The 26,932-nt window shown below is 63.0% G+C and overlaps 4 protein-coding genes across 4 annotated transcripts; 2 read left to right on the forward strand and 2 right to left on the reverse strand.

The window, feature by feature from the left end:
* Nucleotides 1–1,042: 1,042 nt before the first annotated feature.
* Nucleotides 1,043–7,257, reverse strand: TSPAN33 (tetraspanin 33). Its single transcript, XM_048302105.1, has 8 exons — nucleotides 7,057–7,257; nucleotides 5,941–5,998; nucleotides 5,733–5,860; nucleotides 5,567–5,641; nucleotides 5,390–5,485; nucleotides 5,011–5,139; nucleotides 3,149–3,310; nucleotides 1,043–2,518 (listed from the first exon to the last, which is right to left on the reverse strand). The coding sequence occupies exons 1-8, from the start codon at nucleotides 7,159–7,161 to the stop codon at nucleotides 2,417–2,419; spliced, it is 855 nt and encodes a 284-aa protein (XP_048158062.1). The 5' UTR covers nucleotides 7,162–7,257; the 3' UTR covers nucleotides 1,043–2,416.
* Nucleotides 7,258–9,066: 1,809 nt separating this feature from the next.
* LOC125325005 lies at nucleotides 9,067–12,308 on the reverse strand. Its single transcript, XM_048301639.1, has 5 exons — nucleotides 12,265–12,308; nucleotides 11,209–11,316; nucleotides 10,476–10,859; nucleotides 9,670–9,795; nucleotides 9,067–9,234 (listed from the first exon to the last, which is right to left on the reverse strand). The coding sequence occupies exons 2-5, from the start codon at nucleotides 11,264–11,266 to the stop codon at nucleotides 9,146–9,148; spliced, it is 657 nt and encodes a 218-aa protein (XP_048157596.1). The 5' UTR covers nucleotides 11,267–11,316; nucleotides 12,265–12,308; the 3' UTR covers nucleotides 9,067–9,145.
* A 1,783-nt stretch (nucleotides 12,309–14,091) lies between these two features.
* LOC125325148 (acrosin-like) lies at nucleotides 14,092–16,485 on the forward strand. The gene is made up of 5 exons (XM_048301895.1): nucleotides 14,092–14,373; nucleotides 14,502–14,768; nucleotides 14,888–15,153; nucleotides 15,363–15,508; nucleotides 16,000–16,485. The coding sequence occupies exons 1-5, from the start codon at nucleotides 14,303–14,305 to the stop codon at nucleotides 16,483–16,485; spliced, it is 1,236 nt and encodes a 411-aa protein (XP_048157852.1). The 5' UTR covers nucleotides 14,092–14,302.
* An 867-nt stretch (nucleotides 16,486–17,352) lies between these two features.
* LOC125325149 (acrosin-like) lies at nucleotides 17,353–19,677 on the forward strand. The gene is made up of 5 exons (XM_048301896.1): nucleotides 17,353–17,423; nucleotides 17,552–17,815; nucleotides 17,935–18,200; nucleotides 18,410–18,555; nucleotides 18,996–19,677. Exons 1-5 carry the CDS (start codon nucleotides 17,353–17,355, stop codon nucleotides 19,437–19,439), a joined length of 1,191 nt encoding a protein of 396 aa, XP_048157853.1. The 3' UTR covers nucleotides 19,440–19,677.
* The last annotated feature ends 7,255 nt before the right edge of the window (nucleotides 19,678–26,932 follow it).

Raw genomic sequence — 26,932 nt, forward strand, 5'->3', positions numbered from 1 at the left:
AAGTGGGGTTTTGCGAGGAAAAAGTTCTTCTCGTGAGGAAAAAGTCAGTTTTGGTGAGGGAAAAGTCGCTTTTGGTGAGGAAAAGGCACTTTTTGTGGGGAAAAGATTCCTTTTTCTGAGGGGAAAGTTCCTTTTTGTGAGGAAAAAAACTCACTCGTGAGGAAAAAAAGCCACTTTTTGTGAGGGAAAAGTTCTTTTTTTTTTGAAGAAAAAGTTCCTTTTTCTGAGGAAAAACTCACTCTTGTGGGGAAGAAGTCCCTTTTTGTGAAGAACACGTCCTTTTTGTGATGAAAAAACTCACTCGTGAGGAAAAAAGTCACTTTTTGTGATGGAAAAGTTCTTTTTTTTGAAGAAAAAGTTCCTTTTTCTGAGGAAAAACTCACTCTTGTGGGGAAGAAGTCCCTTTTTGTGAAGAACACGTCCCTTTTGTGAGGAAAAAGTCACTTCTGGGAGGAAAAAGTTCCCTTTCCGTATGAAAAAGTCACTATTTGTGAGGGAAAAGTTCATTCTTTTGAAGAAAAGGTACAATTTTGGGAGGAAAAAGTTGCATTTGTGATGAAAACATCACTTTATATGAGCAAAATGTCAATTTTGTGAGGAAAAAGTTCCTTCTTGTGAGAAAAAGGTACTCTTTTTTTTTTGGTGGAATAAAATGTCTTTGTGATGAAAAGGCCTTTGTGAGTAAAAAGTTACTTTTTGGAGGTGAAAAGTTGCCTTTGGGGGAAAGAAGCCACTTTTGAGAGGAGAAAAGTTGGTTTTGGGGGAACAAAAGTCATTTTTAGGGGACAAAAAGCACTTGATTGGGAGGGAAAAGTTTCCATTTGTGGATAAAACTTTTTGGGGGAAGAGAAGTCACTTTGGGGGGAAGAAAAGTTACTTTTTTAAAGGAAAAATTACTTTTTTGGGGGTAAAAGTCACTTTTCAGTGATGAAAAATACTTTTTCTGGGGAAAAAAAAGTTACTTTTTTGAGGGGGGAGTTCTCTTTTTGGGGAAAATTCAATTTCAGGAGAGAAAAAATAATTTTGAGGGGAGAGAACTTGATTTTTGTGGAGGAAAGTTCCTTTTTTTAGGGGCAGATTACTTTTTTTGGGGGAAAAATCAGTCTGGGGGGACAAAAGAATTTTTTGGGGAGAAAATTTGGTTTTTGGGGAGAAGGCCCTTTCGGGAGAAGAAAAGTCGCTTTTGGGAGAGAAAAGACAGGGGTTTTTTGGGGGGAAAGCCAGTTTTTTGGAGAGCAGCTACTTTTTGGAGCAAACTTGTTGGTTTTTTTTTTTTTTGAGAAGTAGCACTTTGGAGGAGACGTTTTGGGGAGAAAGGTAACTTTTGTAGGGGAAAAATCCGGGTATTTTAGGGGAGGTGTCGGAGAAGCAAGCACTTCGGGGGGGAAGAAAACACTTTTTGGGGTAACAAACCACATTCCGGCGGGGGGATGAGGTGGATTTTGAGGGGAAAAGAGGCCAAAAAGGGGTGGTTTTTTTTTGAGGAGAGAAGCCTCCCGGCCGCACACAAAGAGCCGTGCGCTGGGCCGCATCCCGGCTCCCTCCGCGGGAGGGACCACCCAGCCTGAGCAGAAGGGAAAATTAAAAGGGGGAAAAAAAAAAAAAAAAAAAAAGAAAAAACCCAACTCCAAAAAGCTCCACCCACAGGTTTGCGACAGCTCCGAGACGCCGCGGCCAGGCCGAGCCCGCGGGGCAGCCCCTCAGCCCCTTTTCCCGGCCTGTTTCGGGGTCTCCCGGCGGCACAAGAGCGCAGGGTCCCGGCAGCGGAGCGGGGGCGGCGGCCTCTGCCTGTCCCCAGAGCCACCGTGCTGTCCCCTGCAGGGCTGGCAGAGCTCGGAGCGGCCGGGCTCGTCTCTTTATTGTCCGTGAAAGCCAAGGAAGCGGCACAGCCCGGCAGCGACTCGTCCGCGAGGGGCTCGGCACGGCGGGGCACGGCCAGGCCGCGGGGCTGTCCCCTCGGGTCCTGTGGCCTCGGCTGCCCAGGGACAGCGGGACGGAGCCGATGTGGCAGCCGGTGATGGGGGGAATGTCCCCAAATTCCCCCAGTTCCTGCAGCCCAGCCTGGGCGAAGGCAGCTCGGTGCACGGACACACACACACACACACACACACACACACACACACGGATAAATGTCCTTCTCCAGCACACGTGGAGAGAGGGGAAGCACATCCGCGTGCAGAGCTTTGTGCACGGTTTGTGCACCAGCAGGACGGACAGACAGACACACAGACAACGATTCCCCGGCGCTGGTTCAGCTCAGCACATCCTGGCCAAGCCCAGCACCGGCTGCCAAAGGCACGGAGTCTCCACGGTCCCTGCACATCCCTCTCTGCCTTCCGTCTTCTCCAGCAAAGCCCCTCCGGCTCTTCCCGCAGATCCGGGGTTTGGGAATGCCCGTGGAGACCCCGGGGCGAGCTCAGTACCAGGGGTCTGCGCGGTGCTGCTGGTTGTAGAGCTGCAGCTTGATCTGGTCGCGGATCTGGTTGATGAGGAGCTGCGCCAGGACGATGCCCACCAGCTGGAGGGGAGGGACGGAGAGGGGAAAGAGAGAGGGAGGGAAAGGAACAGAGGAAGGGAGGGGGAGAGGGAGAAGGGGAAGGTAAGAGGAAGGAGGGATAGATAGGGAGAGGGAGAGGAGAAGAAGGGGGAGATGAAGGAGAAGGAGGGGATGGGGAGAGGGAAAGGGGAAGAGAGATAAAGGGAAGGAGAGAGAGAAGGAGGAGAGGAAGAGGGAGGAGAAGGGAAGAGAAAGGAAGAGGAGAGGGAAGGAAATGAGAGGGGAAGGGGAAAGGGAAGAGAGAGGAATGGGAAGGGAAGAAGAAGGGTGGAGAGATAGGGAGAGGGAAGGAAGGGGAAGAGGGAAGTGGGAGAGGAAGAGGAAGGAGAGAAAAGCAAGAGAAAGGGAAAGAGCAAGAGGGAGGGGGGAGAGAGCAGAAGAGGAATGGGAGAGGGAAGTGCTGAGGGACACCAGGCAGTGCCACCCCATGCCCCCCGTGCCTGACATCTGCATCGCTCCCCCACCCCAAATCCCATCCCAGCTCCCCCAGCTTGCAATCAGCCACACCCTTAAGGCAACTCCCCAAAAAAAACCCCACAGAGCAGAGCTTGGGGACAGACCCTTCTCCCCAGCAGTGCCCGGGGCCCCTACCTGGGGCAGGGCCAGCCCCACCGTGATGCCCCCCAGCAGGAAGAGGTTGCTGTGGGTCCAGTTGACCAGCTTGTCAATGCAGCCGTTGGTGTAGATGAAGGCACTGGCCTCCAGGTAGCCCCTGGCCTGCATCCCGTGGCCACACATGGTGTTGATGACGGCCTGGGAGAGGGGACAGAGCACAGCAGGGCTGGGGACAGAACACGCCGGGGTCCCTGCTCTTGAGGGGCAGCCGTAGGGCGACCAGGAGCTCTGGCCCTGGCCTTGGTGGGGTGTCCCCCTCCTCGGGTGTCCCCACGCCAGCCCTCCAGAGCCAGAGTCCTTCAATACCCCCTGCTCCCAAAGAGAAAACCACCCCCACCTCAGCACAGCAGCCCCAGCTGGGAGTCCCCAAACCCAGAGGGGGGATGGGAAACCCAAACCCGGAGGGGGGATGGGGAACCCAAACTTGGAGAGTGGGATGGGGAACCCAAACCCAGAGATTGGGATGGGAAACCCAAACCCGGAGGGGGGATGGGGAACCCAAACTTGGAGAGTGGGATGGGGAACCCAAACCCAGAGATTGGGATGGGAAACCCAAACCCGGAGGGGGGATGGGGAACCCAAACCCGGAGGGGGGGATGAGGAACCCAAACCCGGAGGGGGGATGGGGAACCCAAACTTGGAGGGGGGGATGGGGAACCCAAACCCAGAGGGTGGATGGGGAACCCAAACCCGGAGGGTGGGATGGGGAACCCAAACTTGGAGAGTGGGATGGGGAACCCAAACCCGGAGGGTGGGATGGGGAACCCAAACCCGGAGGGTGGGATGGGGAACCCAAACCCAGAGGGTGGGATGGGGAACCCAAACCCAGAGGGGGGATGGGGAACCCAAACCCAGAGGGTGGGATGGGGAACCCAAACTTGGAGAGTGGGATGGGGAACCCAAACTCGGAGGGGGGGATGGGGAACCCAAACCCGGAGGGGGGGATGGGGAACCCAAACCCGGAGGGTGGATGGGGAACCCAAACCCGGAGGGGGGATGGGGAACCCAAACTTGGAGGGGGGGATGGGGAACCCAAACCCGGAGGGTGGGATGGGGAACCCAAACCCGGAGGGTGGGATGGGGAACCCAAACCCAGAGGGTGGGATGGGGAACCCAAACTTGGAGAGTGGGATGGGGAACCCAAACTCGGAGGGGGGGATGGGGAACCCAAACCCGGAGGGGGGGATGGGGAACCCAAACTTGGAGAGTGGGATGGGGAACCCAAACTCGGAGGGGGGGATGGGGAACCCAAACCCGGAGGGGGGGATGGGGAACCCAAACCCAGAGGGTGGATGGGGAACCCAAACCCGGAGGGGGGATGGGGAACCCAAACTTGGAGGGGGGGGATGGGGAACCCAAACCCGGAGGGTGGAATGGGGAACCCAAACCCGGAGGGTGGAATGGGGAACCCAAACCTAGAGGGTGGATGGGGAACCCAAACCCAGAGATTGGGATGGGGAACCCAAACCCAGAGGGTGGATGGGGAACCCAAACCCAGAGGGTGGATGGGGAACCCAAACCCGGGAGGTGGGATGGGGAACTCAAACCCAGAGATTGGGATGGGGAACCCAAACCCAGAGATTGGGATGGGGAACCCAAACCCAGAGGGTGGATGGGGAACCCAAACTTGGAGAGTGGGATGGGAAACCCAAACCCGGAGGGTGGGATGGGGAACCCAAACCCAGAAGGTGGATGGGGAACCCAAACCCAGAAGGCAGGATGGGGTCCATACGCTGCCATCAGTGCGTTCCCTGTCCTTGGGAAGGGCTCCAGGCTCAGCCCAGCCCCAAGGAGGACAGGCCCAGGGCAGGGTCCCCTGAGGCACCCCCAGGACTGACCTGGCTGGCGTCGTGGAGGCAGCAGGAGAAGGGCACGGAGCAGCGCTCGTGGCTGGGGTTGGTGGCCGTGCAGTTGAAGTACATGTTCTGGGACCAGTCCTTGTAGGAGACACCCCCGCAGCAGCTGAACTGCGGGGAGGGGACCCCAGCCCGTGGCAGGGGGACAGGGCACTCAGGGCTGCTTGTGCCCCCCACCCACTTTTCCTCCAGCTCTCCCCAACCTCTCCCTGCCTGGGCAGGACTTCACCACGAACATCAAATCCTCTTATCCAACGTCCTCAGCCTGTGCCACCCCACAGATTTAAGCCTGGCCCAGGAATGGGGACACGTCCTCATCCACTGGAGGGAAACCCCGACCCTCCAGACCCCCCCCGGTCACCTCCTTCTGCCCGAAATCAATGAGGTTCTGCAGGTCCAGGTCATCCCGGTAATGCACGATGGCCCCGTTGATGATCTCGCTGACCTTCCCGCGTGCCTGGGGGACAAACGGGGGGACACCAGCGAGGTTGTCACCCAGCAGGACAGGCTCGGGGTCACCCAGCCCCCCCCCCAGTACCTTATCCGAGAAGACAAAGCCCAGCACACCAGCTGCCAGCTGCAGGAGGAACACGACGGTCAGGCAGATAGAGAACTGTGGGAAAAGGAACGGGAATGCTGAGGGCACCGTGGCACGGACACCCTCACGTCCCCACGAGGGACCCGCGCCCCTCCGCAGGACTGACCATCCGCAGCAGGCAGATGTTCTCCCGCAAGGAGCCCACGCAGCCGCAGAAGGTGATGAGGAAGGTGAGGACGCCCACCACGACGAGGAGGATGGCGGGGTCCACCGCCAGGCACGCCATCGCCGCCTCTGTCACGGCGAGCCGTCACCGGCGCTGCCCGGGATGCCCCACGCCAGCCCCCGGCAGCCACGGGCAGCCCCGAGCTCACCTGCGTGCTTCAGCAGCCGCGCGTACACCCCCACGGCCACCATCACCACGGAGATCACCTGCAGAGCAGGACACGGGGGGGACCCCCGCAGGTGTCACCACCCCCGTGTCCCCACCCGCGGACGGGGCAGCAGAGCTGGAGCCGCTGCCTCAGTTTCCCCTTGTCACGCCGTGCCCACCGTGTCCCCACCTCCCCGGAGGCCACCGCTGTCCCCACCTCCCAGAAGGTCACCCCGCCAGCCCTGTTCCTCCCCGGCTGGCTGGACACAGGGACATGGTTTATCGGAAGCCAGGAACTTCCTCAAAAATACGATTGCAAACGCGGAAATAACGTGCCAAAAAAAAAAAAAAAACCCTCACAAAAGCATTAAAAAAACCCCCCCAAAACATAACCCCCCCCCCAAACCTCCCAAGCAGTACAAAAGTCTCCAAAACACTTTTTAAAAAAATCCCTAAAACATTAAAAAATCCTCAAAACATAAAACCTTTCAACACCATAAAAATCCCTCAAAAACATTTTAAAAATCCCCTGAAAAAACCCAAACAAACCACCAAAAAAACCCCAAAAAACCAACTCAAAAAGCCCCCCAAACATGGAAAACCACGTGGCTTTCCTGCAAGAGATATCCCTGGGATGGTCTGGGGACAAGGGGGGGGTCTCTGTCCCCCTTGTCACCTGTGTGGGGCCAGGAAGGGTCCCGGCGAGGTGGTGGGGACCCAAAGGACCCCAAAACCCCTCGGGGAATGAGGAAACCCGTTCTGGAATGAGGGATCCCAGTGGGATGGGGACTCTCCCAGGAGCCGGGAGTCCCTCAGGAGTGCGGGGTCACGGTCGGGTCCCGGGGATGGATACCCGAGGAGAGCGGATTCCAGTGGGATCCATGGGTGGGCACAGCCCCAAAATCCTGAGGATGGAGGTGGGTCTGGGGATCCCGGGAATGCGGGGTCCCAAATAGGTGCAGGGCTGGGGCCAGCCCCAGGGGCCGGGGGTCCCCAAGGGCTGGGGGGTCCCGGGGATGCCGGCGATGGGGTGATGCCAATGGGGAGCAGGGATGGGGACAGCCCCAGGGGCCGGGGGTTCTTCGGGAATGGGGTGTCGCGGTGTCCCCGCACTCACCCAGAAGAGCAGGTTGAAGAAGAAGAGCAAGTACTTGGCCACCGGGCTCACGAAGGAGAAGTCGTCCCCGACGGGCCCGGCGGGGGCCGCCGCCCGCCTCGCCATGGCCGAGCGGTGCCGAACAGAGCCGAGCGGTGCCGAGCGGTGCCGAACGGAGCCGAACGGGACCGGTCCGCGCTTCGCCCCTCAGCGAGCACCGCCGAGCCCAGCCCCGCCCCCTCACTTCTCGCCCGCTCATTGGCTGGTCTCTCCGCACTCTGCCTTCCTATTGGTCAACCTCTCAGTCACTCAAACCCCGCCGGTCCCGCCCCCCCGCGCGGTGTGGCGCTGCCGCACCTGTCCGTGCCTTAAAGGGCCAGCGCACCCTGTCCGCATCCCGAGCGGAGCCGGGGATCGGGCCCAAACCCCGCCTGGGCGATCCCGCCCTGCCCGAAACTGCCCCAGAGAACCCCAGAGCCTGGAGAGATTGTTGAATTCTACAATCATGGCTGCGATGCGTAACTGATTTCAGTCCTTGAAGGGACACGAGGGACAGCAGGGACACGGGACACTCCTCATCCCTGAGCCGTGGTCAGCCGAGGTGGTTCGGGCTTTTCCTGACAGGACGTGGCTGAGTCTGTGGCCCGAATCTGCTGAAATCAGCCCCGAACGCCCCACTGCTGACGCTGCGCCCTCGGTGACCCCTCCGACAGATTTGGGAGCCCAAACCCCGTCCTTTCCCCTCTGCTGCTGAAACTGGGAAGCTTTGCTGAGCCCTGGGACACGAGGAATCCTTCCCGAGGATCCAACCTTTAAATCCCATTTTTTGGGGTGAATGTTGCCCTGTTTTGCCGCATCACGGTTGGGTTACCTTGGCTGGTGCGGGCAGAGACAAGAGCTGCCACCTCGTCCCACCACGCCTGGTGCCATCACCCTAACTCACAGCTAGGATTTCATTTATTCTTATCCCATTTTTAATGATTTCTTTTCTCCGGAAATCCCCTGGGAGCAGAAGCTGCCACGGCCCTTTTCCGGAGGAAGACGAGAGCTTCGGACAGAGGAACCAAAACCAAAAATCCCCTCGGTGCTTTTAGGGTGACCGAGGAGCCACTGCCCAGCCCCGCTCCCACTGCCCAGGGTCATTTCCTTGGGATGCTGCTGGAAGGAGCCCCCAGGATCCCCCGAAATGCTCCAGAGAGACCCCTCAGGCAACGCACGGGGTCTCGGGGGGGTTGAACCTCCCCAGAGGAGTTTCTGCCCCTACAAGGAACGGGAAGGTGCCCATGGATGCCAGGCTTGGGTGTCCCCCCTGTTGGATCGATGTGGTTCCCAAAAAGGCCCAGGAATTCCCAAAAAACACCCACCAGATCTGGGTGTTTGCCAAAAAATTCCCAAAGTATCCCAAAAAATTCCCCCCCCCCCCCCCCAAAAAAAAATTCCCAAAAGACTCCCACCAAATCTGGGCGTTTCCCAAAAAATCCCAACAAAATCCTCAAAAAATTCCCTCAAAACTCCCACCAGGTGTGGGTGTTTCCCAAAAAATCCAAAAATATTCTCAAAAAAGTCCCAGAAATTCCAAAAAAACTCCCACCAGATCTGGGTGTCTCCCAAAAAATCCCAAAAAAATTCCCAAAAAACACCCACCAGATCTGGATGTTTCCCAAGAATTCCCAAAAACATTCCCGAGAAACTCCCACCAAATCTGGGCGTTTCCCCCACAGCCCGTCCCTAAACGGGGGCACCCCCGGGACCCCCACACCCCACCCCTGCACAGGGACCCCCACCCGTACCCCACCCCCCCCACCCCCCCGAGCCCCGGGCCCCTCGCGGGTGGGAAGGGGCTTCACTCCCGCTCCGGAGCAACGCTCTTTATTTGGGATCTGAGGCTTTGTGCCCCCCAGCCGTGGGACCCCGAGGTTTGGGGTCCCCTGGAGAGTGGGGGGACCGTGAGCTGCCCCCTGCCCATCCCTCGGGGTCCGAGCAGAGCCCCCCGCCCCAAACCCATCCTGCCCCCCCACCCCGTGCCTGCAGCCCCGCCCCAGAGCCCCGTCCCCCCATTTGGGGCCGTGTCCTGTGCCGGTGTCACACGTGGGCCTGTCCAGGGGTGGCCTCAGGTGTTGAGACTCTTCAGGTCACCCAAGGCCACCTCTCCTTCTTCCCCTCCAGCCACGGCTCCGGGCTCCCGGGCTGGGCCCCGCGCTGAGGGGGGCGGTGAGACGAGGCCGTGGGGCACCGCTGGCCCCACACGGAGCTGCTCCCGTCCCTGTCCCTGTCCCTGTCCCTGTCCCTGTCCCTGTCCTCGTCCCGTCACCATCGTCATCCCCATTGTCCTGTCTTCATCCCCACCTTCATCCCACCCCAATCTGCATCCCATTCCCTCCTCACCCTCATGTTCATCCCATCCCATCCCATCCCATCCCATCCCATCCCATCCCATCCCATCCCATCCCATCCCACCCCACAAAGGAGCTGGAAAACCCCTCCCCACACCAAATCCCATCCCCAGTTGGACCAGGGGGGTCTCCGACTGCTCCCATCCCACAGCACCCACTTGTGCCCCCCACACCCACCCTCTGTGCCCCCCCAATACCCTCTGTGCCCCCCAGCACCCCCCTTTGTGCCCCCCACACCCACCTCTGCGCCCCCAGCAGCGGCCCCGGCCGTGGGCACACACGAGCACGCCGATGGCCACGGCGGTGAAGGCGGCCGTGAGGACACAGACCACCAGGATCATGTCCGGCTCCGCGGCCTTCGGGACCTCTGCGGGGTGACACCGGCACGTGGGGACACGACCCGGAGCCCTCCCCACGCTCCCTGTCCCGGGCCAGGCTGGGAAACCCCCGAGGGGCAGAGCGGGGGGCACCGGGCACCACCCAGATGGGGACAGGGCTGGGGCAGGTGACAGATGCACCAGGGGATGGGGGGGAGCCCCAAATTGCCAGGGGGTGCAGAGTGGGGGGCATCACCCAGATGGGGACAGGGATGGACACACAGGAGATGTGGGGACCCCAAATTGCCAGGGGGTGCAGAGTGGGGGGCATCACCCAGATGGGGACAGGGATGGACACACAGGAGATGTGGGGACCCCAAATTGCCAGGGGGTGCAGAGTGGGGGGCATCACCCAGATGGGGACAGGGATGGACACACAGGGGATGGGGGGAACCCCAAACTGCCAGGGGGTGCAGAGTGGGGGGCAGCACCCAGAGGGGGACAGGGATGGACACACAGGAGATGGGGGGACCCCAAATTGCCAGGGGGTGCAGAGTGGGGGGCAGCACCCAGAGGGGGACAGGGATGGACACACAGGGGATGGGGGGACCCCAAATTGCCAGGGGGTGCAGAGTGGGGGGCACCTGGCATCACCCAGATGGGGACAAGGCTGGACACAGCAGGGAATGAGGGGGACCCCAAAGGGGCCAGTGCCACCCCCGGCACTCACCTGCCACCGCGGGCAGCAGCACCAGGGAGCAGAGGAGCTGCGGAGCCGCGGCGCGGGAGGCGTAGCAGGAATAATTCCCGAAATCGGGATCGCTGAGGTTCCTCAGCAGCAGGGACACGCCGGCGTCCCCTGTCCCCGCGGCGCAGAAGGCGACCCTGCCCCTAAAGCGGCTGTCGGGCTGCACGGGCGGGTGCCAGCCCGGCGCGGTGGGCGGCGGGTGCCAGCCCAGGCGGTGGCTGAGGACGGGGACGGGGCGGTGGCCGCCAGCCTGGTGGGTGCAGCTCAGGGTGACCCCGCGCAGGTCGCCCCAGCGCTGGGTGCCGCAGGGCAGGCAGGCGTCCTCGCCGGTGGCCGCGGTGACCGTGACGGTGACAGGGGGCTGGTCTGGGAGAGGACACCGCGGGGTCACCCAGGGGTGGCATGCGGGGAGACAGAGGGGACAGCGCCGGGAGAAGGGGGCTCTGATGGATGGCGGGTGTTGGAGGCGCGGTTGGGGACAGGGGGACATGTCTGGGGACAGAGATGGTGGCGGCGGGGCCGTGCCGGGCCGAGGGCTCGGTGGTGCCAAGGAGCCGCCCCGTGAGTCACCGCCCTGCCGGGAAGGGCCCCCCCGCCCCCGCCCGAGGGGTCCCCGCGCCGTGGGCTCCGTGCAGGGGGGGGACAGGGGGGTGGGAAGGGGGTCCCCGGGGAGGGGGGCTCTGGCCGGACCCCCCAGCCCGCTGCCGGTGGGTACCTGCCCCGGCGAGGAGGGGGCACAGAGCCCAGAGCGCCACGACGGGGACCAGCGCCATCCTGCCGGCACCCGGGCAGCTCCCGGGGGACGCGGGCACGGCGCCCTCAACTGCGGGGCACCCCAAAACCCTGGGGTCACCCCAAAACCGTGGGGTCACCCAAACACAGCCCCCCTCCCCCCCATGGCGAGGGAGGCACCCCGGGGGCATCCAACCCTCCACAGCCCGTGTGAGCAGGGGGGTTATGGGGCTGGGGGCTGGGCAGGTATCGGGCAGGGGGGGCTATGGGGTTGGGGGGAGGGGCAGCTATAGGGCAAGGGGCTGGGACTTCTATAGGGCAGGGCCGGGGTGGTTTATGAGGCTGGGGGCTGGAGGGCTTATGGGGCAGAGAGCTGGGCAGACGGAGCGTATAGGGCAGGGCACTGAGGCATCTCTAGGGCAGGGGGCGGGGGTGGGTGTAGGGCAGCGCGGTGGGCACTGCCCCGGCCCCCGGGATGCTCGGAGCCCCGGCAGCCCCGGGCCCCGGCCCCGCGCCCCTCACCGTGCCTCCGGCTGCCGCCCGCCGCTGCCGCGCTCAGCCCCGGCCCCGCCCGGCCCCGCCAGATGTGCCTCACCCACCTCGGAGCGCCCCTGCCCTGCCCCGGCCCCGCCCGGCCCCGCCAGATGTGCCTCACCCACCTCGGAGCGCCCCTGCCCTGCCCCGGCCCCGCCCGGCCCCGCCAGATGTGCCTCACCCACCTCGGAGCGCCCCTGCCCTGCCCCGGCCCCGCCCGGCCCCGCCAGATGTGCCTCACCCACCTCGGAGCGCTCCTGCCCTGCCCCGGCCCCGCCAGATGTGCCTCACCCACCTCGGAGCGCTCCTGCCCTGCCCCGGCCCCGCCAGATGTGCCTCACCCACCTCGGAGCGCTCCTGCCCTGCCCCGGCCCCGCCAGATGTGTCTCACCCACCTCGGAGCGCTCCTGCCCTGCCCCGGCCCCGCCAGATGTGCCTCACCCACCTCGGAGCGCCCCTGCCCTGCCCCGGCCCCGCCCGGCCCCGCCAGATGTGCCTCACCCACCTCGGAGCGCTCCTGCCCTGCCCCGGCCCCGCCAGATGTGCCTCACCCACCTCGGAGCGCCCCTGCCCTGCCCCGGCCCCGCCCGGCCCCGCCAGATGTGCCTCACCCACCTCGGAGCGCTCCTGCTCAGCCCCGGCCCGCTGCGCCTCTTCCCGGCTGGGCCGCGTCCAGCTGTGCCCGTGCCAGCTGTGCCCGTGCCAGCTGTGACTCACCTGGCTCCGTCCCTGCCAGCTGTGCCCGTGCCAGCTGTGACTCACCTGGCTCCGTCCCTGCCAGCTGTGCCCCTGCTGTGTCCTGCCCGGCTGTGCCCCATCCAGATGTTTCCGTGCCCGTGCCCACCCGCAGCAGAAAGCGCAGGGAAAGGCTCGGTGCCGTTTTTATTAAGATATTCTCTCTAAGATGTCAGCGCTGCCGATTTTAGGTTTGTGTTTTAATGTGTTCAAAGTGCAGTGTTTTATATCATGTGCAAATAATTTTATACCGTATGAAGGATATTAAAAAATTAGGTATTTTATGCTATAGGCTATTTTTATTGTATAGAAAATGGATCTTAATATGTGATGTAATAATATACAATAAAATAATGAAAATAGGATAATAAAATTTATAATAGTTAATATAATAAATTTAATACAATGCGTTTAATAAAATAAATTTAATATAATACAGTTGACACAATAAATTTAATATAATAAAGTGATATTATATGTTATAATATAATACAAGGTGTATTATATTATATTATATTATATTATATTATATTATATTATATCATATTATATTACATTATATTATAATAATGGCATTAAAATAGAACAAAACACTCTTAAATCTCTTTCCATCTACTACAAGGATTGGTGCCTTTGTTTTTCCATAAATTTATTAAAATGACTATAAATTACTCTTGTTATTAATGACTCTTAGTGCCCAATCTCACAGCAATATAGAATACAACCAGCATTAGTAATAATTAATAATAATATCAGTGGTGCTATCACATAATAAAAGTATTGGTAAAAATTCAGATTATTAGCATGAATATTGCTATTGATTGTCACAATGTAATAGTAAAAGTGGTAATTAATAGAATCGTATTAGTGGTAACAACAAAAATATAAATTATATATATAAGAAGAAGAATATAAATAGACTAATAATAATAGACTAATAATAAGAATAGAAATTAATACTAAGAATACAAATTCCTGTTAGTGATCCTAGTGTCCTAATATAATTAATAATTAAAATACAATTATCAGTGGCGATACAAACTAAAAGCAACAATATATTGGGAGCAATAAGACTATAGTAGTACAATTAACACAAATAATTAGCAATAATATAGATCGATATGAATAAATAAATGATAAATAAATGATAAATAAATGATAAATAAATGATAAATGATAAATAAATGATAGATAAATGATAAAAATATAAACTATATATAAATTATAAATAAATTATAAATAAATTATAAATAAATTATAAAAATTATAAAAAATTATATAAAAATTATAAATAAATTATAAATAAATTATAAAAATATAAAAAATTATAAAAAATTATATAAAAATCAGAAATAAATCATAAATAAATTGTAAATACATATTCTTTCATTTATTAAGAAAGTGAGGTATTAATATTAGTGTTAATTAACCCCACCATGCCACTGTGAGGTTACCAGCGAGGCAAACAGATATGAACATCATTAATGATTATTAATTACAACTAATGAAGCACCAAGAGTGCTAAAGATTAACGGGATTATTATCGACGGATGCATCCTTGTGTTTAATTGGGAGGTGCCACCAGCCCGGGGCCAGCTCGGAGCGCGCTGGGACAGCGGGAGGTGGCCCTGCCATGGCACGGGTGGCACCGGGCGCTCGTTAAGGTCCCTCGCAGCCCGAACCATTCCAAGGTTCCACGGCCCCGGGCTGCCCCTCTGTGACATCAGCCCGGCCCGGGGGCACCGCGGGGCCCTGGGGCTGCAGGTGCCACCTCTGCTCCGGCTCTGCCGCCTGCTGCGCTGGCACCGATGGCTCTGCTGGGGCTGCTCGTCCTGCTGGGCCTGGCCGGGCCCGCGGGGGGCACCTGGGACACCTGCAGGTGAGCGGCCCCAGGGGCTGCCAGGGGGCTCGGGGACACCCGGGGCTTCCCTGGCACAGCCTGGTGACAGACGAGCCCCTCGGGGCTCCCTGGCCCTGCTGTGCCCAGGGATGGCTTTGTGCTTCCAGAGGCACCTGCGGGCTCCGGCCCATGGCGTCTGACCACAGCTCGCTGGTTCAGGATTCCAAGCCCTCAGACGGTGACCACGGAGCCTTGGGTTCTTCTTCCAACGCCACTTCCCTCACCAAGAGCGGCCCCGGTGTCCCTTCAGGGACCTGGCCCGGCATTGTCAGCATCCAGGCCACGCTGGAGAACGGCACGTGGCACATGTGCTCGGGGGCCCTCATCCACCCCCAGTGGGTCCTCACGGTGGCCCACTGCTTCTTCAGGCCTGGGTAAGGAGGAGCAGGGCCGGGGCTGTCCCCAGGTGCCAGGTGCCCAGTGAGGGAAGGGAACGGGGCTGCCACATCCCGTGGCCCTGCTCCATCAAATCCTTTCTCCCCCTGCTCTCCAGGAACATCTCCAGGTGGGAGGTGGTGATCGGGGCCACGGATCTCACCCAGCCGGGCCCCGAGGTCGAGCTGCGCCACATCCGGAGGCTCCTGGTGCACCAGCACTACGTGGCCACCGCGGCCAGGAACAACATCGCCCTGCTGGAGCTGGCGCAGCCCGTGGAGTGCAGCGACTACATCCAGCTGGCCTGTGTGCCCGACAGCTCCCTGGCAGTGCCCGAGCTGAAAACCTGCTACATCGCGGGCTGGAGAGCCGCCCCGGGCAGCGGTCAGTGCTGAGTTGGGTGCACAGGGACACGGCCGGGCTGGCCCAGGGCAGAGGCCAAAGCCGCAGGAGCTGTGGCCGGGCAGAGCCGGGCCTGGGCCGTGCCCCGGAGCCCCGGGCAGGGACACAGAGGAACAGGGGCACGGCCGGGCCCTGGGCGAGGGGCTCGGCCCGGGGAGGTGCCGGGTGCTCAGCGCCCGCTGTGCCCGCAGCTCCCGGCCCGCGCCTGGCGCTGCAGGAGGCCAAGGTCCGGCTGATGGACGCCCAGCTGTGCAACAGCAGCCGCTGGTACGGGGGGGCCCTGCACCCCCAGGACCTGTGCGCGGGGTACCCGCGGGGCGGCATCGACACCTGCCAGGTGCGAGCGTGGGCCCAGGGGCACAGGGACCCCCGAGCCCCAAACACGGCCCCATCCAACCCCCAAACCCAGCACAGGGACCCCCGAGCCCCAAACACGGCCCCATCCAAGCCCCAAACCCAGCACAGGGACCCCTGAGCCCCAAACACGGCCCCATCCAACCCCCAAACCCAGCACAGGGACCCCTGAGCCCCTGACACGGCCCCATCCAACCCCCAAACCCAGCACAGGGACCCCTGAGCCCCTGACATCGCCCACCCTGTCCTGTATCCCCTCCCTTCCCTTCCTGTGCCCCTTCCCTTCCCCATCCACGGGTTCCTCTTGTGTATCCCATCCTATTCCTGCCCTTCCACGTCCATGGATCCCTGTCCCAGTGTCCCCTTGTCCCCAGGGCCTGGCGCTGTGCCCACACAGCCCACCCAGTGCTCCCAGTAGCCCCGAGGTGTGGCTGTGAGCCTGGAGCAGCCCCTGACCCCTCTCTCCCGGCACAGGGGGACAGCGGGGGTCCCCTGGTCTGCAAGGACAACGTCGGTGACTACTTCTGGCTCGTGGGATTGGCCAGCTGGGGCAGAGGCTGTGCCGGAGAGAAACGACCTGGGATCTTCACCTCCACCCAGCACTTCCATGGATGGATCCAGGCCCAGTTGGGATTGGCCTCAGGAGACTCAGCCCCGCCAACACCAGAGCCAGCCGTGACCTCAACCCCAACCCCCACCCCAACTACGACCCCCACCCTGGCCACAAACCCGACCCCCACCCCGACCCCGACCCCGACCACGACCCCAACCCCCACCCCGACCCCCACCCCAACTGTTAATGAGGAGCCACCAGAACCAGAACTGGAACCAGAACAAGAATTGGAATTGCAGCCAGAACCTGACACGTTTATAACAATTTCACTCCCCGAAGACATCCTGCTGAGATTCCTTGGGATCCTGCAGAAGATCTTGGAGTTCCTGAAGGACAAAATGGGTTGAGCAGGAGGGAGAGCAGATCCAGTTCTGGCTGCAGAGCATCTCCAGCAGTCCCAGTTAGGGCCGTGGCTGTGGGGTGAAGGCAGCCCCGGTGCCCGGCGCTGCTGTGTCCTGCCCACGCTGCTGCCCTGAGCCCACCCCGATGGTGAATTCAGTTTGTTCTTGAAATAGAGTTCTTCCTGTTCCCAATTATCCGCATTATCAGTGCAGTTCAGTCTCCCGGGCAAAACAAGGATGGGAAACCGGGGATGTGTGGGACAAACGAGCAGGGTTGGGCCAGGTCTGGGGGGAGCCGAGGGGGAGCCAGAGAGGGGTGGAGGGAAGGGAGGGAGGGGAGGGGAGGATGGGGCTGGCAGGCGGAGAGAGGGAGAAACTTCTCCCGGCAGAGCCTCAGGTGTCCCATTCCCGGCAAAAGCAATTTGGGCACGGAGAGGAACGGGAATGGGAGCAGCTGGAGCTGCAGTCCCGGGGTCCCGAGGGAGCCTGAGCTGCTGCTGCCGCCGCCCAGGGGTGTCCCCTCTGTCACCAGGCCCTGCCCCGGAGCTGCCGGGACCCCCATCCCCGTCCCCCGCTGTGCCCTCGGCCCCGGCAGCGCTGGAGCTGCAGCCCCGGCTCTGCTCCCACCCTGGGCCCAGCCGGGATCGCTGGGGCCGGGACGTTCCCGCTGCTCCAGTGGGATTGTTCCAGTCCCTTCCAACCCGAACCATTCCAGGGCTCCTCTGTGCTGCCCCTCTCCCCACCCGAGGCCGCCGTGCCCCACACACAGAACCGGCTCCTCTGTGACATCAGCCCGGCCCGGGGGCACCGCGGGGCCCTGGGGCTGCAGGTGCCACCTCTGCTCCGGCTCTGCCGCCTGCTGCGCTGGCACCGATGGCTCTGCTGGGGCTGCTCGTCCTGCTGGGCCTGGCCGGGCCCGCGGGGGGCACCTGGGACACCTGCAGGTGAGCGGCCCCAGGGGCTGCCAGGGGGCTCGGGGACACCCGGGGCTTCCCTGGCACAGCCTGGTGACAGACGAGCCCCTCGGGGCTCCCTGGCCCTGCTGTGCCCAGGGATGGCTTTGTGCTTCCAGAGGCACCTGCGGGCTCCGGCCCTTGGCCTTCGACCACAGCTCGCTGGTTCCTGACTACGACCCCTCAGACAGTGACTATGGAACCTTGGGGTCTTCCGATGGCATTTCCCTCGTTGAGAGCGGCCCCGGTGCCCCTTCAGGGACCTGGCCCGGCATCGTCAGCATCCAGGCCACGCTGGAGAACGGCACGTGGCACATGTGCTCGGGGGCCCTCATCCACCCCCAGTGGGTCCTCACGGTGGCCCACTGCTTCTTCAGGCCTGGGTAAGGAGGAGCAGGGCCGGGGCTGTCCCCAGGTGCCAGGTGCCCAGTGAGGGAAGGGAACGGGGCTGCCACATCCCGTGGCTCTGCTCCATCAAATCCTTTCTCCACCCGCTCCTCAGGGATACCTCCACGTGGAGGGTGCTGATCGGAGCCACGGTTCTCACCCAGCCGGGCCCCGAGGCCAAGCGGCGCCGCATCAAGAGGGTCCTGATGCACCAGGACTACGACGACGACTCGCAGAGGAACAACATCGCCCTGCTGGAGCTGGCGCAGCCCGTGGAGTGCAGCGACTACATCCAGCTGGCCTGTGTGCCCGACAGCTCCCTGGCAGTGCCCGAGCTGAAAACCTGCTACATCGCGGGCTGGAGAGCCGCCCCGGGCAGCGGTCAGTGCTGAGTTGGGTGCACAGGGACACGGCCGGGCTGGCCCAGGGCAGAGGCCAAAGCCGCAGGAGCTGTGGCCGGGCAGAGCCGGGCCTGGGCCGTGCCCCGGAGCCCCGGGCAGGGACACAGAGGAACAGGGGCACGGCCGGGCCCTGGGCGAGGGGCTCGGCCCGGGGAGGTGCCGGGTGCTCAGCGCCCGCTGTGCCCGCAGCTCCCGGCCCGCGCCTGGCGCTGCAGGAGGCCAAGGTCCGGCTGATGGACGCCCAGCTGTGCAACAGCAGCCGCTGGTACGGGGGGGCCCTGCACCCCCAGGACCTGTGCGCGGGGTACCCGCGGGGCGGCATCGACACCTGCCAGGTGCGAGCGTGGGCCCAGGGGCACAGGGACCCCTGAGCCCCAAACACGGCCCCATCCAACCCCCAAACCCAGCACAGGGACCCCTGAGCCCCAAACACGGCCCCATCCAAGCCCCAAACCCAGCACAGGGACCCCTGAGCCCCAAACACGGCCCCATCCAAGCCCCAAACCCAGCACAGGGACCCCTGAGCCCCTGACATCGCCCACCCTGTCCTGTATCCCCTCCCTTCCCTTCCTGTGCCCCTTCCCTTCCCCATCCACGGGTTCCTCTTGTGTATCCCATCCTATTCCTGCCCTTCCACGTCCATGGATCCCTGTCCCAGTGTCCCCTTGTCCCCAGGGCCTGGCGCTGTGCCCACACAGCCCACCCAGTGCTCCCAGTAGCCCCGAGGTGTGGCTGTGAGCCTGGAGCAGCCCCTGACCCCTCTCTCCCGGCACAGGGGGACAGCGGGGGTCCCCTGGTCTGCAAGGACAACGTCGGTGACTACTTCTGGCTCGTGGGATTGGCCAGCTGGGGCAGAGGCTGTGCCGGAGAGAAACGACCCGGAGTCTTCACCTCCACCCAGCACTTCCATGGATGGATCCAGGTCCAGATGGGATTGCTCCCACCGGAAACAGAGGCTCCGCCAGCAGAGCCAGCCCCAACACCGGCCATCAACGAGGAGCCAGACGACCTGGCACCAGAACCAGAACCGGAGCCTGAACCCAAACCAGAACCGGTACGGATACCGGTACCGATCCCGGAACCAGAACCGATCCCGGAATCAGAACCAGAACCGGAACCGGACACGTTTATAACAATCTCCTTCCCAAGAGTCATCCTGCAGAGATTCTTTGGGAATCTGCAGGAGTTCCTGGAGTTCCTAAGGGACAAAATGGATTGAGCAGAGGGGCGGAGCAGGTCCAGGTCTGGCTGCAGAGGGTCACAACCATTCCCTGCTGGGGCCGTGGCTGTGGTGCCAAAGGCAGTCCCGGTGCCCGGCGCTGCCGTGTCCTGCTCCTGCCCTGAGCCCACCCCGGCGGTGAATTCAGTTTGTTCTTGAAATAGAGTTCTTCCTGTCCCCAATTACCCGCGTTTTCAGCCCAGCTCTGTGCGCAGCAAGGCCGGGATAACCCGAGACCACGGGCGGGGTTGGCTCCTGGGCTGGGGCAGAGGAGGGGCAGCCGGGCAGGGCAGGGCAGGGCAGGACGGGGCAGTGCCCGGGTTCCCGTGGGCTGTACCCGGGGGCTGCTGCAGCCCCTCCAGCCCCTCCCGATGAGCCGTGAGCGCGGCTGGGACGGGCTGGAAGCTCCCTCTGGGGCAGCAGCAGCAGCCACCCCGAGGGGCCGTCCCTGCTCAGGGCCACCAGGAGCTCCGGGGTGCGGCCGAGCGAGCTGGGGGGCTCCGGAAATATCCCCAAACTCACGGGCTGGCAGCGCCCCGTGGGGAAACTGCCCGCCCTGGGGAGGCACTGCCCGTGCCCGCCTGGATTTCGGGATGTCACCTCGAGGGCTGGGGACGTGGGACACGAGCAGCACCGCTGCGCATCCTGAGGATGAGCAGCCCCACCGCAGGAGCGCCTCAACAGCCCGGCCACGCTGCGGGTCCGGGCTGGGACCGCCGCCCCGCCCCACGGGGTGGCCGCTGTGCTCGGACCGCGGGGTTTAAGCCGATTTTTCTGTCGTCGCCGCGTTTATTGTGTCCTTCCCTTTGCAGTGGGTCTCTGGCCGCAGAGCCGCTCGCACGGGGTTGGAGCGGGGTCAGTTCCTGCCGCTGGTCCCGCCCCAAGCCGGCACAGCCGGGCAGGCGGAGAGAGGGAGAAACTTCTCCAGCCCAGGTTCCCCCGGCAGAGCCTCAGGTGTCCCATTCCCGGCAAAAGCAATTTGGGCACGGAGAGGAACGGGAATGGGAGCAGCTGGAGCTGCAGTCCCGGGGTCCCGAGGGAGCCTGAGCTGCTGCTGCCGCCGCCCAGGGGTGTCCCCTCTGTCACCAGGCCCTGCCCCGGAGCTGCCGGGACCCCCATCCCCGTCCCCCGCTGTGCCCTCGGCCCCGGCAGCGCTGGAGCTGCAGCCCCGGCTCTGCTCCCACCCTGGGCCCAGCCGGGATCGCTGGGGCCGGGACGTTCCCGCTGCTCCAGTGGGATTGTTCCAGTCCCTTCCAACCCGAACCATTCCAGGGCTCCTCTGTGCTGCCCCTCTCCCCACCCGAGGCCGCCGTGCCCCACACACAGAACCGGCTCCTCTGTGACATCAGCCCGGCCCGGGGGCACCGCGGGGCCCTGGGGCTGCAGGTGCCACCTCTGCTCCGGCTCTGCCGCCTGCTGCGCTGGCACCGATGGCTCTGCTGGGGCTGCTCGTCCTGCTGGGCCTGGCCGGGCCCGCGGGGGGCACCTGGGACACCTGCAGGTGAGCGGCCCCAGGGGCTGCCAGGGGGCTCGGGGACACCCGGGGCTTCCCTGGCACAGCCTGGTGACAGACGAGCCCCTCGGGGCTCCCTGGCCCTGCTGTGCCCAGGGATGGCTTTGTGCTTCCAGAGGCACCTGCGGGCTCCGGCCCTTGGCCTTCGACCACAGCTCGCTGGTTCCTGACTACGACCCCTCAGACGGTGACTATGGAACCTTGGGGTCTTCCGATGGCATTTCCCTCGTCGAGAGTGGCCCCGGTGCCCCTTCAGGGACCTGGCCCGGCATCGTCAGCATCCAGGCCACGCTGGAGAACGGCACGTGGCACATGTGCTCGGGGGCCCTCATCCACCCCCAGTGGGTCCTCACGGTGGCCCACTGCTTCTTCAGGCCTGGGTAAGGAGGAGCAGGGCCGGGGCTGTCCCCAGGTGCCAGGTGCCCAGTGAGGGAAGGGAACGGGGCTGCCACATCCCGTGGCTCTGCTCCATCAAATCCTTTCTCCACCCGCTCCTCAGGGATACCTCCACGTGGAGGGTGCTGATCGGAGCCACGGTTCTCACCCAGCCGGGCCCCGAGGCCAAGTGGCGCCGCATCAAGAGGGTCCTGATGCACCAGGACTACGACGACGACTCGCAGAGGAACAACATCGCCCTGCTGGAGCTGGCGCAGCCCGTGGAGTGCAGCGACTACATCCAGCTGGCCTGTGTGCCCGACAGCTCCCTGGCAGTGCCCGAGCTGAAAACCTGCTACATCGCGGGCTGGAGAGCCGCCCCGGGCAGCGGTGAGTGCTGAGTTGGGTGCACAGGGACACGGCCGGGCTGGCCCAGGGCAGAGGCCAAAGCCGCAGGAGCTGTGGCCGGGCAGAGCCGGGCCTGGGCCGTGCCCCGGAGCCCCGGGCAGGGACACAGAGGAACAGGGGCACGGCCGGGCCCTGGGCGAGGGGCTCGGCCCGGGGAGGTGCCGGGTGCTCAGCGCCCGCTGTGCCCGCAGCTCCCGGCCCGCGCCTGGCGCTGCAGGAGGCCAAGGTCCGGCTGATGGACGCCCAGCTGTGCAACAGCAGCCGCTGGTACGGGGGGGCCCTGCACCCCCAGGACCTGTGCGCGGGGTACCCGCGGGGCGGCATCGACACCTGCCAGGTGCGAGCGTGGGCCCAGGGGCACAGGGACCCCCGAGCCCCAAACACGGCCCCATCCAACCCCCAAACCCAGCACAGGGACCCCTGAGCCCCAAACACGGCCCCATCCAAGCCCCAAACCCAGCACAGGGACCCCTGAGCCCCAAACACGGCCCCATCCAAGCCCCAAACCCAGCACAGGGACCCCTGAGCGCCAAACACGGCCCCCTCCAAGCCCCAAACCCAGCACAGGGACCCCTGAGCCCCAAACACGGCCCCATCCAAGCCCCAAACCCAGCACAGGGACCCCTGAGCCCCAAACACGGCCCCATCCAAGCCCCAAACCCAGCACAGGGACCCCTGAGCCCCAAACACGGCCCCATCCAAGCCCCAAACCCAGCACAGGGACCCCTGAGCCCCAAACACGGCCCCATCCAAGCCCCAAACCCAGCACAGGGACCCCTGAGCCCCTGACATCGCCCACCCTGTCCTGTATCCCCTCCCTTCCCTTCCTGTGCCCCTTCCCTTCCCCATCCACGGGTTCCTCTTGTGTATCCCATCCTATTCCTGCCCTTCCACGTCCATGGATCCCTGTCTCAGTGTCCCCTTGTCCCCAGGGCCTGGCGCTGTGCCCACACAGCCCACCCAGTGCTCCCAGTAGCCCCGAGGTGTGGCTGTGAGCCTGGAGCAGCCCCTGACCCCTCTCTCCCGGCACAGGGGGACAGCGGGGGTCCCCTGGTCTGCAAGGACAACGTCGGTGACTACTTCTGGCTCGTGGGATTGGCCAGCTGGGGCAGAGGCTGTGCCGGAGAGAAACGACCCGGAGTCTTCACCTCCACCCAGCACTTCCATGGATGGATCCAGGTCCAGATGGGATTGCTCCCACCGGAAACAGAGGCTCCGCCAGCAGAGCCAGCCCCAACACCGGCCATCAACGAGGAGCCAGACGACCTGGCACCAGAACCAGAACCGGAGCCTGAACCCAAACCAGAACCGGTACGGATACCGGTACCGATCCCGGAACCAGAACCGATCCCGGAATCAGAACCAGAACCGGAACCGGACACGTTTATAACAATCTCCTTCCCAAGAGTCATCCTGCAGAGATTCTTTGGGAATCTGCAGGAGTTCCTGGAGTTCCTAAGGGACAAAATGGATTGAGCAGAGGGGCGGAGCAGGTCCAGGTCTGGCTGCAGAGGGTCACAACCATTCCCTGCTGGGGCCGTGGCTGTGGTGCCAAAGGCAGTCCCGGTGCCCGGCGCTGCCGTGTCCTGCTCCTGCCCTGAGCCCACCCCGGCGGTGAATTCAGTTTGTTCTTGAAATAGAGTTCTTCCTGTCCCCAATTACCCGCGTTTTCAGCCCAGCTCTGTGCGCAGCAAGGCCGGGATAACCCGGGACCACGGGCGGGGTTGGCTCCTGGGCTGGGGCAGAGGAGGGGCAGCCGGGCAGGGCAGGGCAGGGCAGGACGGGGCAGTGCCCGGGTTCCCGTGGGCTGTACCCGGGGGCTGCTGCAGCCCCTCCAGCCCCTCCCGATGAGCCGTGAGCGCGGCTGGGACGGGCTGGAAGCTCCCTCTGGGGCAGCAGCAGCAGCCACCCCGAGGGGCCGTCCCTGCTCAGGGCCACCAGGAGCTCCGGGGTGCGGCCGAGCGAGCTGGGGGGCTCCGGAAATATCCCCAAACTCACGGGCTGGCAGCGCCCCGTGGGGAAACTGCCCGCCCTGGGGAGGCACTGCCCGTGCCCGCCTGGATTTCGGGATGTCACCTCGAGGGCTGGGGACGTGGGACACGAGCAGCACCGCTGCGCATCCTGAGGATGAGCAGCCCCACCGCAGGAGCGCCTCAACAGCCCGGCCACGCTGCGGGTCCGGGCTGGGACCGCCGCCCCGCCCCACGGGGTGGCCGCTGTGCTCGGACCGCGGGGTTTAAGCCGATTTTTCTGTCGTCGCCGCGTTTATTGTGTCCTTCCCTTTGCAGTGGGTCTCTGGCCGCAGAGCCGCTCGCACGGGGTTGGAGCGGGGTCAGTTCCTGCCGCTGGTCCCGCCCCAAGCCGGCACAGCCGGGCAGGCGGAGAGAGGGAGAAACTTCAGCCCAGGTTCCCCCGGCAGAGCCTCAGGTGTCCCATTCCCGGCAAAAGCAATTTGGGCACGGAGAGGAACGGGAATGGGAGCAGCTGGAGCTGCAGTCCCGGGGTCCCGAGGGAGCCTGAGCTGCTGCTGCCGCCGCCCAGGGGTGTCCCCTCTGTCACCAGGCCCTGCCCCGGAGCTGCCGGGACCCCCATCCCCCTCCCCCGCTGTGCCCTCGGCCCCGGCAGCGCTGGAGCTGCAGCCCCGGCTCTGCTCCCACCCTGGGCCCAGCCGGGATCGCTGGGGCCGGGACGTTCCCGCTGCTCCAGTGGGATTGTTCCAGTCCCTTCCAACCCGAACCATTCCAGGGCTCCTCTGTGCTGCCCCTCTCCCCACCCGAGGCCGCCGTGCCCCACACACAGAACCGGCTCCTCTGTGACATCAGCCCGGCCCGGGGGCACCGCGGGGCCCTGGGGCTGCAGGTGCCACCTCTGCTCCGGCTCTGCCGCCTGCTGCGCTGGCACCGATGGCTCTGCTGGGGCTGCTCGTCCTGCTGGGCCTGGCCGGGCCCGCGGGGGGCACCTGGGACACCTGCAGGTGAGCGGCCCCAGGGGCTGCCAGGGGGCTCGGGGACACCCGGGGCTTCCCTGGCACAGCCTGGTGACAGACGAGCCCCTCGGGGCTCCCTGGCCCTGCTGTGCCCAGGGATGGCTTTGTGCTTCCAGAGGCACCTGCGGGCTCCGGCCCATGGTTTTGGATGAAAGCTCCGCGATTCCCGAGTACAGGTCCTCGGATTCTGCCAACAGCAGCACCCTTGATGTCCAGCCAGGGGCCTGGCCTGGCATTGCCAGCATCCAGATCACCCTGGAGAACGGCACGTGGCACATTTGTGCGGGGGGCCCTCATCGGCCATCGCTGGGTCCTCACAGCTGCCCACTGCTTCATCGGGGCCGGGTAAGGAGGAGCAGGGACAGGGATGTCCCCACAGCAGGGTCAGGGCTGTCCCCACAGCAGGGACAGGGGTGTCCCCACAGCAGGGTCAGGGCTGTCCCCACAGCAGGGTCAGGGATGTCCCCACAGCAGGGACAGGTGCCCGGTCTGCACCACCACGTGCCGCTCCATTCCTGTTTTCCCTCGCTGCTGTGGGAAGCAGAGGGCTGGGAATTGCTGGGCTGCCACAGCCCCTGGCTCTGCTCCCTGCCACTCTCAGCGTCCCTCCCAGGAGTGTGCTCGAGTGGAAGGTGGTGATCGGAGCCACGGATCTCACCCAGCCGGGCCCCGAGGCCGAGGTGTTCGAGGTCAAGAGGATCCTGATGCACCAGGACTACGACGACGACTCGCAGAGGAACAACATCGCCCTGCTGGAGCTGGCGCAGCCCGTGGAGTGCAGCGACTACATCCAGCTGGCCTGTGTGCCCGACAGCTCCCTGGCAGTGCCCGAGCTGAAAACCTGCTACATCGCGGGCTGGAGAGCCGCCCCGGGCAGCGGTCAGTGCTGAGTTGGGTGCACAGGGACACGGTCGGGCTGGCCCAGGGCAGAGGCCAAAGCCGCAGGAGCTGTGGCCGGGCAGAGCCGGGCCTGGGCCGTGGCCCGGAGCCCCGGGCAGGGACACAGAGGAACAGGGGCACGGCCGGGCCCTGGGCGAGGGGCTCGGCCCGGGGAGGTGCCGGGTGCTCAGCGCCCGCTGTGCCCGCAGCTCCCGGCCCGCGCCTGGCGCTGCAGGAGGCCAAGGTCCGGCTGATGGACGCCCAGCTGTGCAACAGCAGCCGCTGGTACGGGGGGGCCCTGCACCCCCAGGACCTGTGCGCGGGGTACCCGCGGGGCGGCATCGACACCTGCCAGGTGCGAGCGTGGGCCCAGGGGCACAGGGACCCCCGAGCCCCAAACACGGCCCCATCCAAGCCCCAAACCCAGCACAGGGACCCCTGAGCCCCAAACACGGCCCCATCCAACCCCCAAACCCAGCACAGGGACCCCTGAGCCCCAAACACGGCCCCATCCAAGCCCCAAACCCAGCACAGGGACCCCTGAGCCCCAAACACGGCCCCATCCAACCCCCAAACCCAGCACAGGGACCCCTGAGCCCCAAACACGGCCCCATCCAACCCCCAAACCCAGCACAGGGACCCCTGAGCCCCTGACATCGCCCACCCTGTCCTGTATCCCCTCCCTTCCCTTCCTGTGCCCCTTCCCTTCCCCATCCACGGTTTCCTCTTGTGTATCCCATCCTATTCCTGCCCTTCCACGTCCATGGATCCCTGTCCCAGTGTCCCCTTGTCCCCAGGGCCTGGCGCTGTGCCCACACAGCCCACCCAGTGCTCCCAGTAGCCCCGAGGTGTGGCTGTGAGCCTGGAGCAGCCCCTGACCCCTCTCTCCCGGCACAGGGGGACAGCGGGGGTCCCCTGGTCTGCAAGGACAACGTCGGTGACTACTTCTGGCTCGTGGGATTGGCCAGCTGGGGCAGAGGCTGTGCCAGGGCCAGGAGGCCCGGGATCTTCACCTCCACCCAGCACTTCCACACCTGGATCTGTGCCCAGACCGGCCTGAGCCTGGCAGAAGCACCAAAGCCCAGCCTGACCCCCACGGAGCCACCAGAACCGGAGCCAGACACCGTCATTTCCTTCCCAAATCTCACCCTGATGAATGTCCTTGAGAAGCTGCAGGAGATGTTGGAGGTCCTCAAGAACAGGACGGGTTGAGCAGAGGGGCAGAGCAGGTCCGGTTCTGGCTGTGGTGGGTCACAGCCAGTCCCAGTTGGGGCCGTGGCTGTGGGGTGAAGGCAGCCCCAGTGCCCGGCGCTGCCGTGTCCTGCCCGCGCT

Source organism: Corvus hawaiiensis, chromosome 4 (assembly GCF_020740725.1).
Source record: "Corvus hawaiiensis isolate bCorHaw1 chromosome 4, bCorHaw1.pri.cur, whole genome shotgun sequence".
NCBI classification, from domain to species: Eukaryota; Metazoa; Chordata; class Aves; order Passeriformes; family Corvidae; genus Corvus; species Corvus hawaiiensis.

Coding starts and splice junctions, on each gene's coding strand:
- TSPAN33 (XM_048302105.1), bottom strand. CDS start 7,161: ATGGCGAGGCGGGCGGCGGCCCCCGCCGGGCCCGTCGGGGACGACTTC. Junction 5,642..5,732: donor ACATCTGCCTGCTGCGGATG/GTCAGTCCTGCG, acceptor CTTTTCCCACAG/TTCTCTATCTGCCTGACCGT. Junction 3,311..5,010: donor GCCTCCACGACGCCAGCCAG/GTCAGTCCTGGG, acceptor CCCCTCTCCCAG/GCCGTCATCAACACCATGTG.
- LOC125325005 (XM_048301639.1), bottom strand. CDS start 11,266: ATGGCGCTGGTCCCCGTCGTGGCGCTCTGGGCTCTGTGCCCCCTCCTC. Junction 10,860..11,208: donor CCCCCTCCTCGCCGGGGCAG/GTACCCACCGGC, acceptor GTCCTCTCCCAG/ACCAGCCCCCTGTCACCGTC. Junction 9,235..9,669: donor CCGCTGCTGGGGGCGCAGAG/GTGGGTGTGGGG, acceptor CGCCCCCCTCAG/CGCGGGGCCCAGCCCGGGAG.
- LOC125325148 (XM_048301895.1), top strand. CDS start 14,303: ATGGCTCTGCTGGGGCTGCTCGTCCTGCTGGGCCTGGCCGGGCCCGCG. Junction 14,769..14,887: donor CACTGCTTCTTCAGGCCTGG/GTAAGGAGGAGC, acceptor CCTGCTCTCCAG/GAACATCTCCAGGTGGGAGG. Junction 15,154..15,362: donor GAGAGCCGCCCCGGGCAGCG/GTCAGTGCTGAG, acceptor CTGTGCCCGCAG/CTCCCGGCCCGCGCCTGGCG.
- LOC125325149 (XM_048301896.1), top strand. CDS start 17,353: ATGGCTCTGCTGGGGCTGCTCGTCCTGCTGGGCCTGGCCGGGCCCGCG. Junction 17,424..17,551: donor GGCACCTGGGACACCTGCAG/GTGAGCGGCCCC, acceptor TTGTGCTTCCAG/AGGCACCTGCGGGCTCCGGC. Junction 18,556..18,995: donor GCGGCATCGACACCTGCCAG/GTGCGAGCGTGG, acceptor CTCCCGGCACAG/GGGGACAGCGGGGGTCCCCT.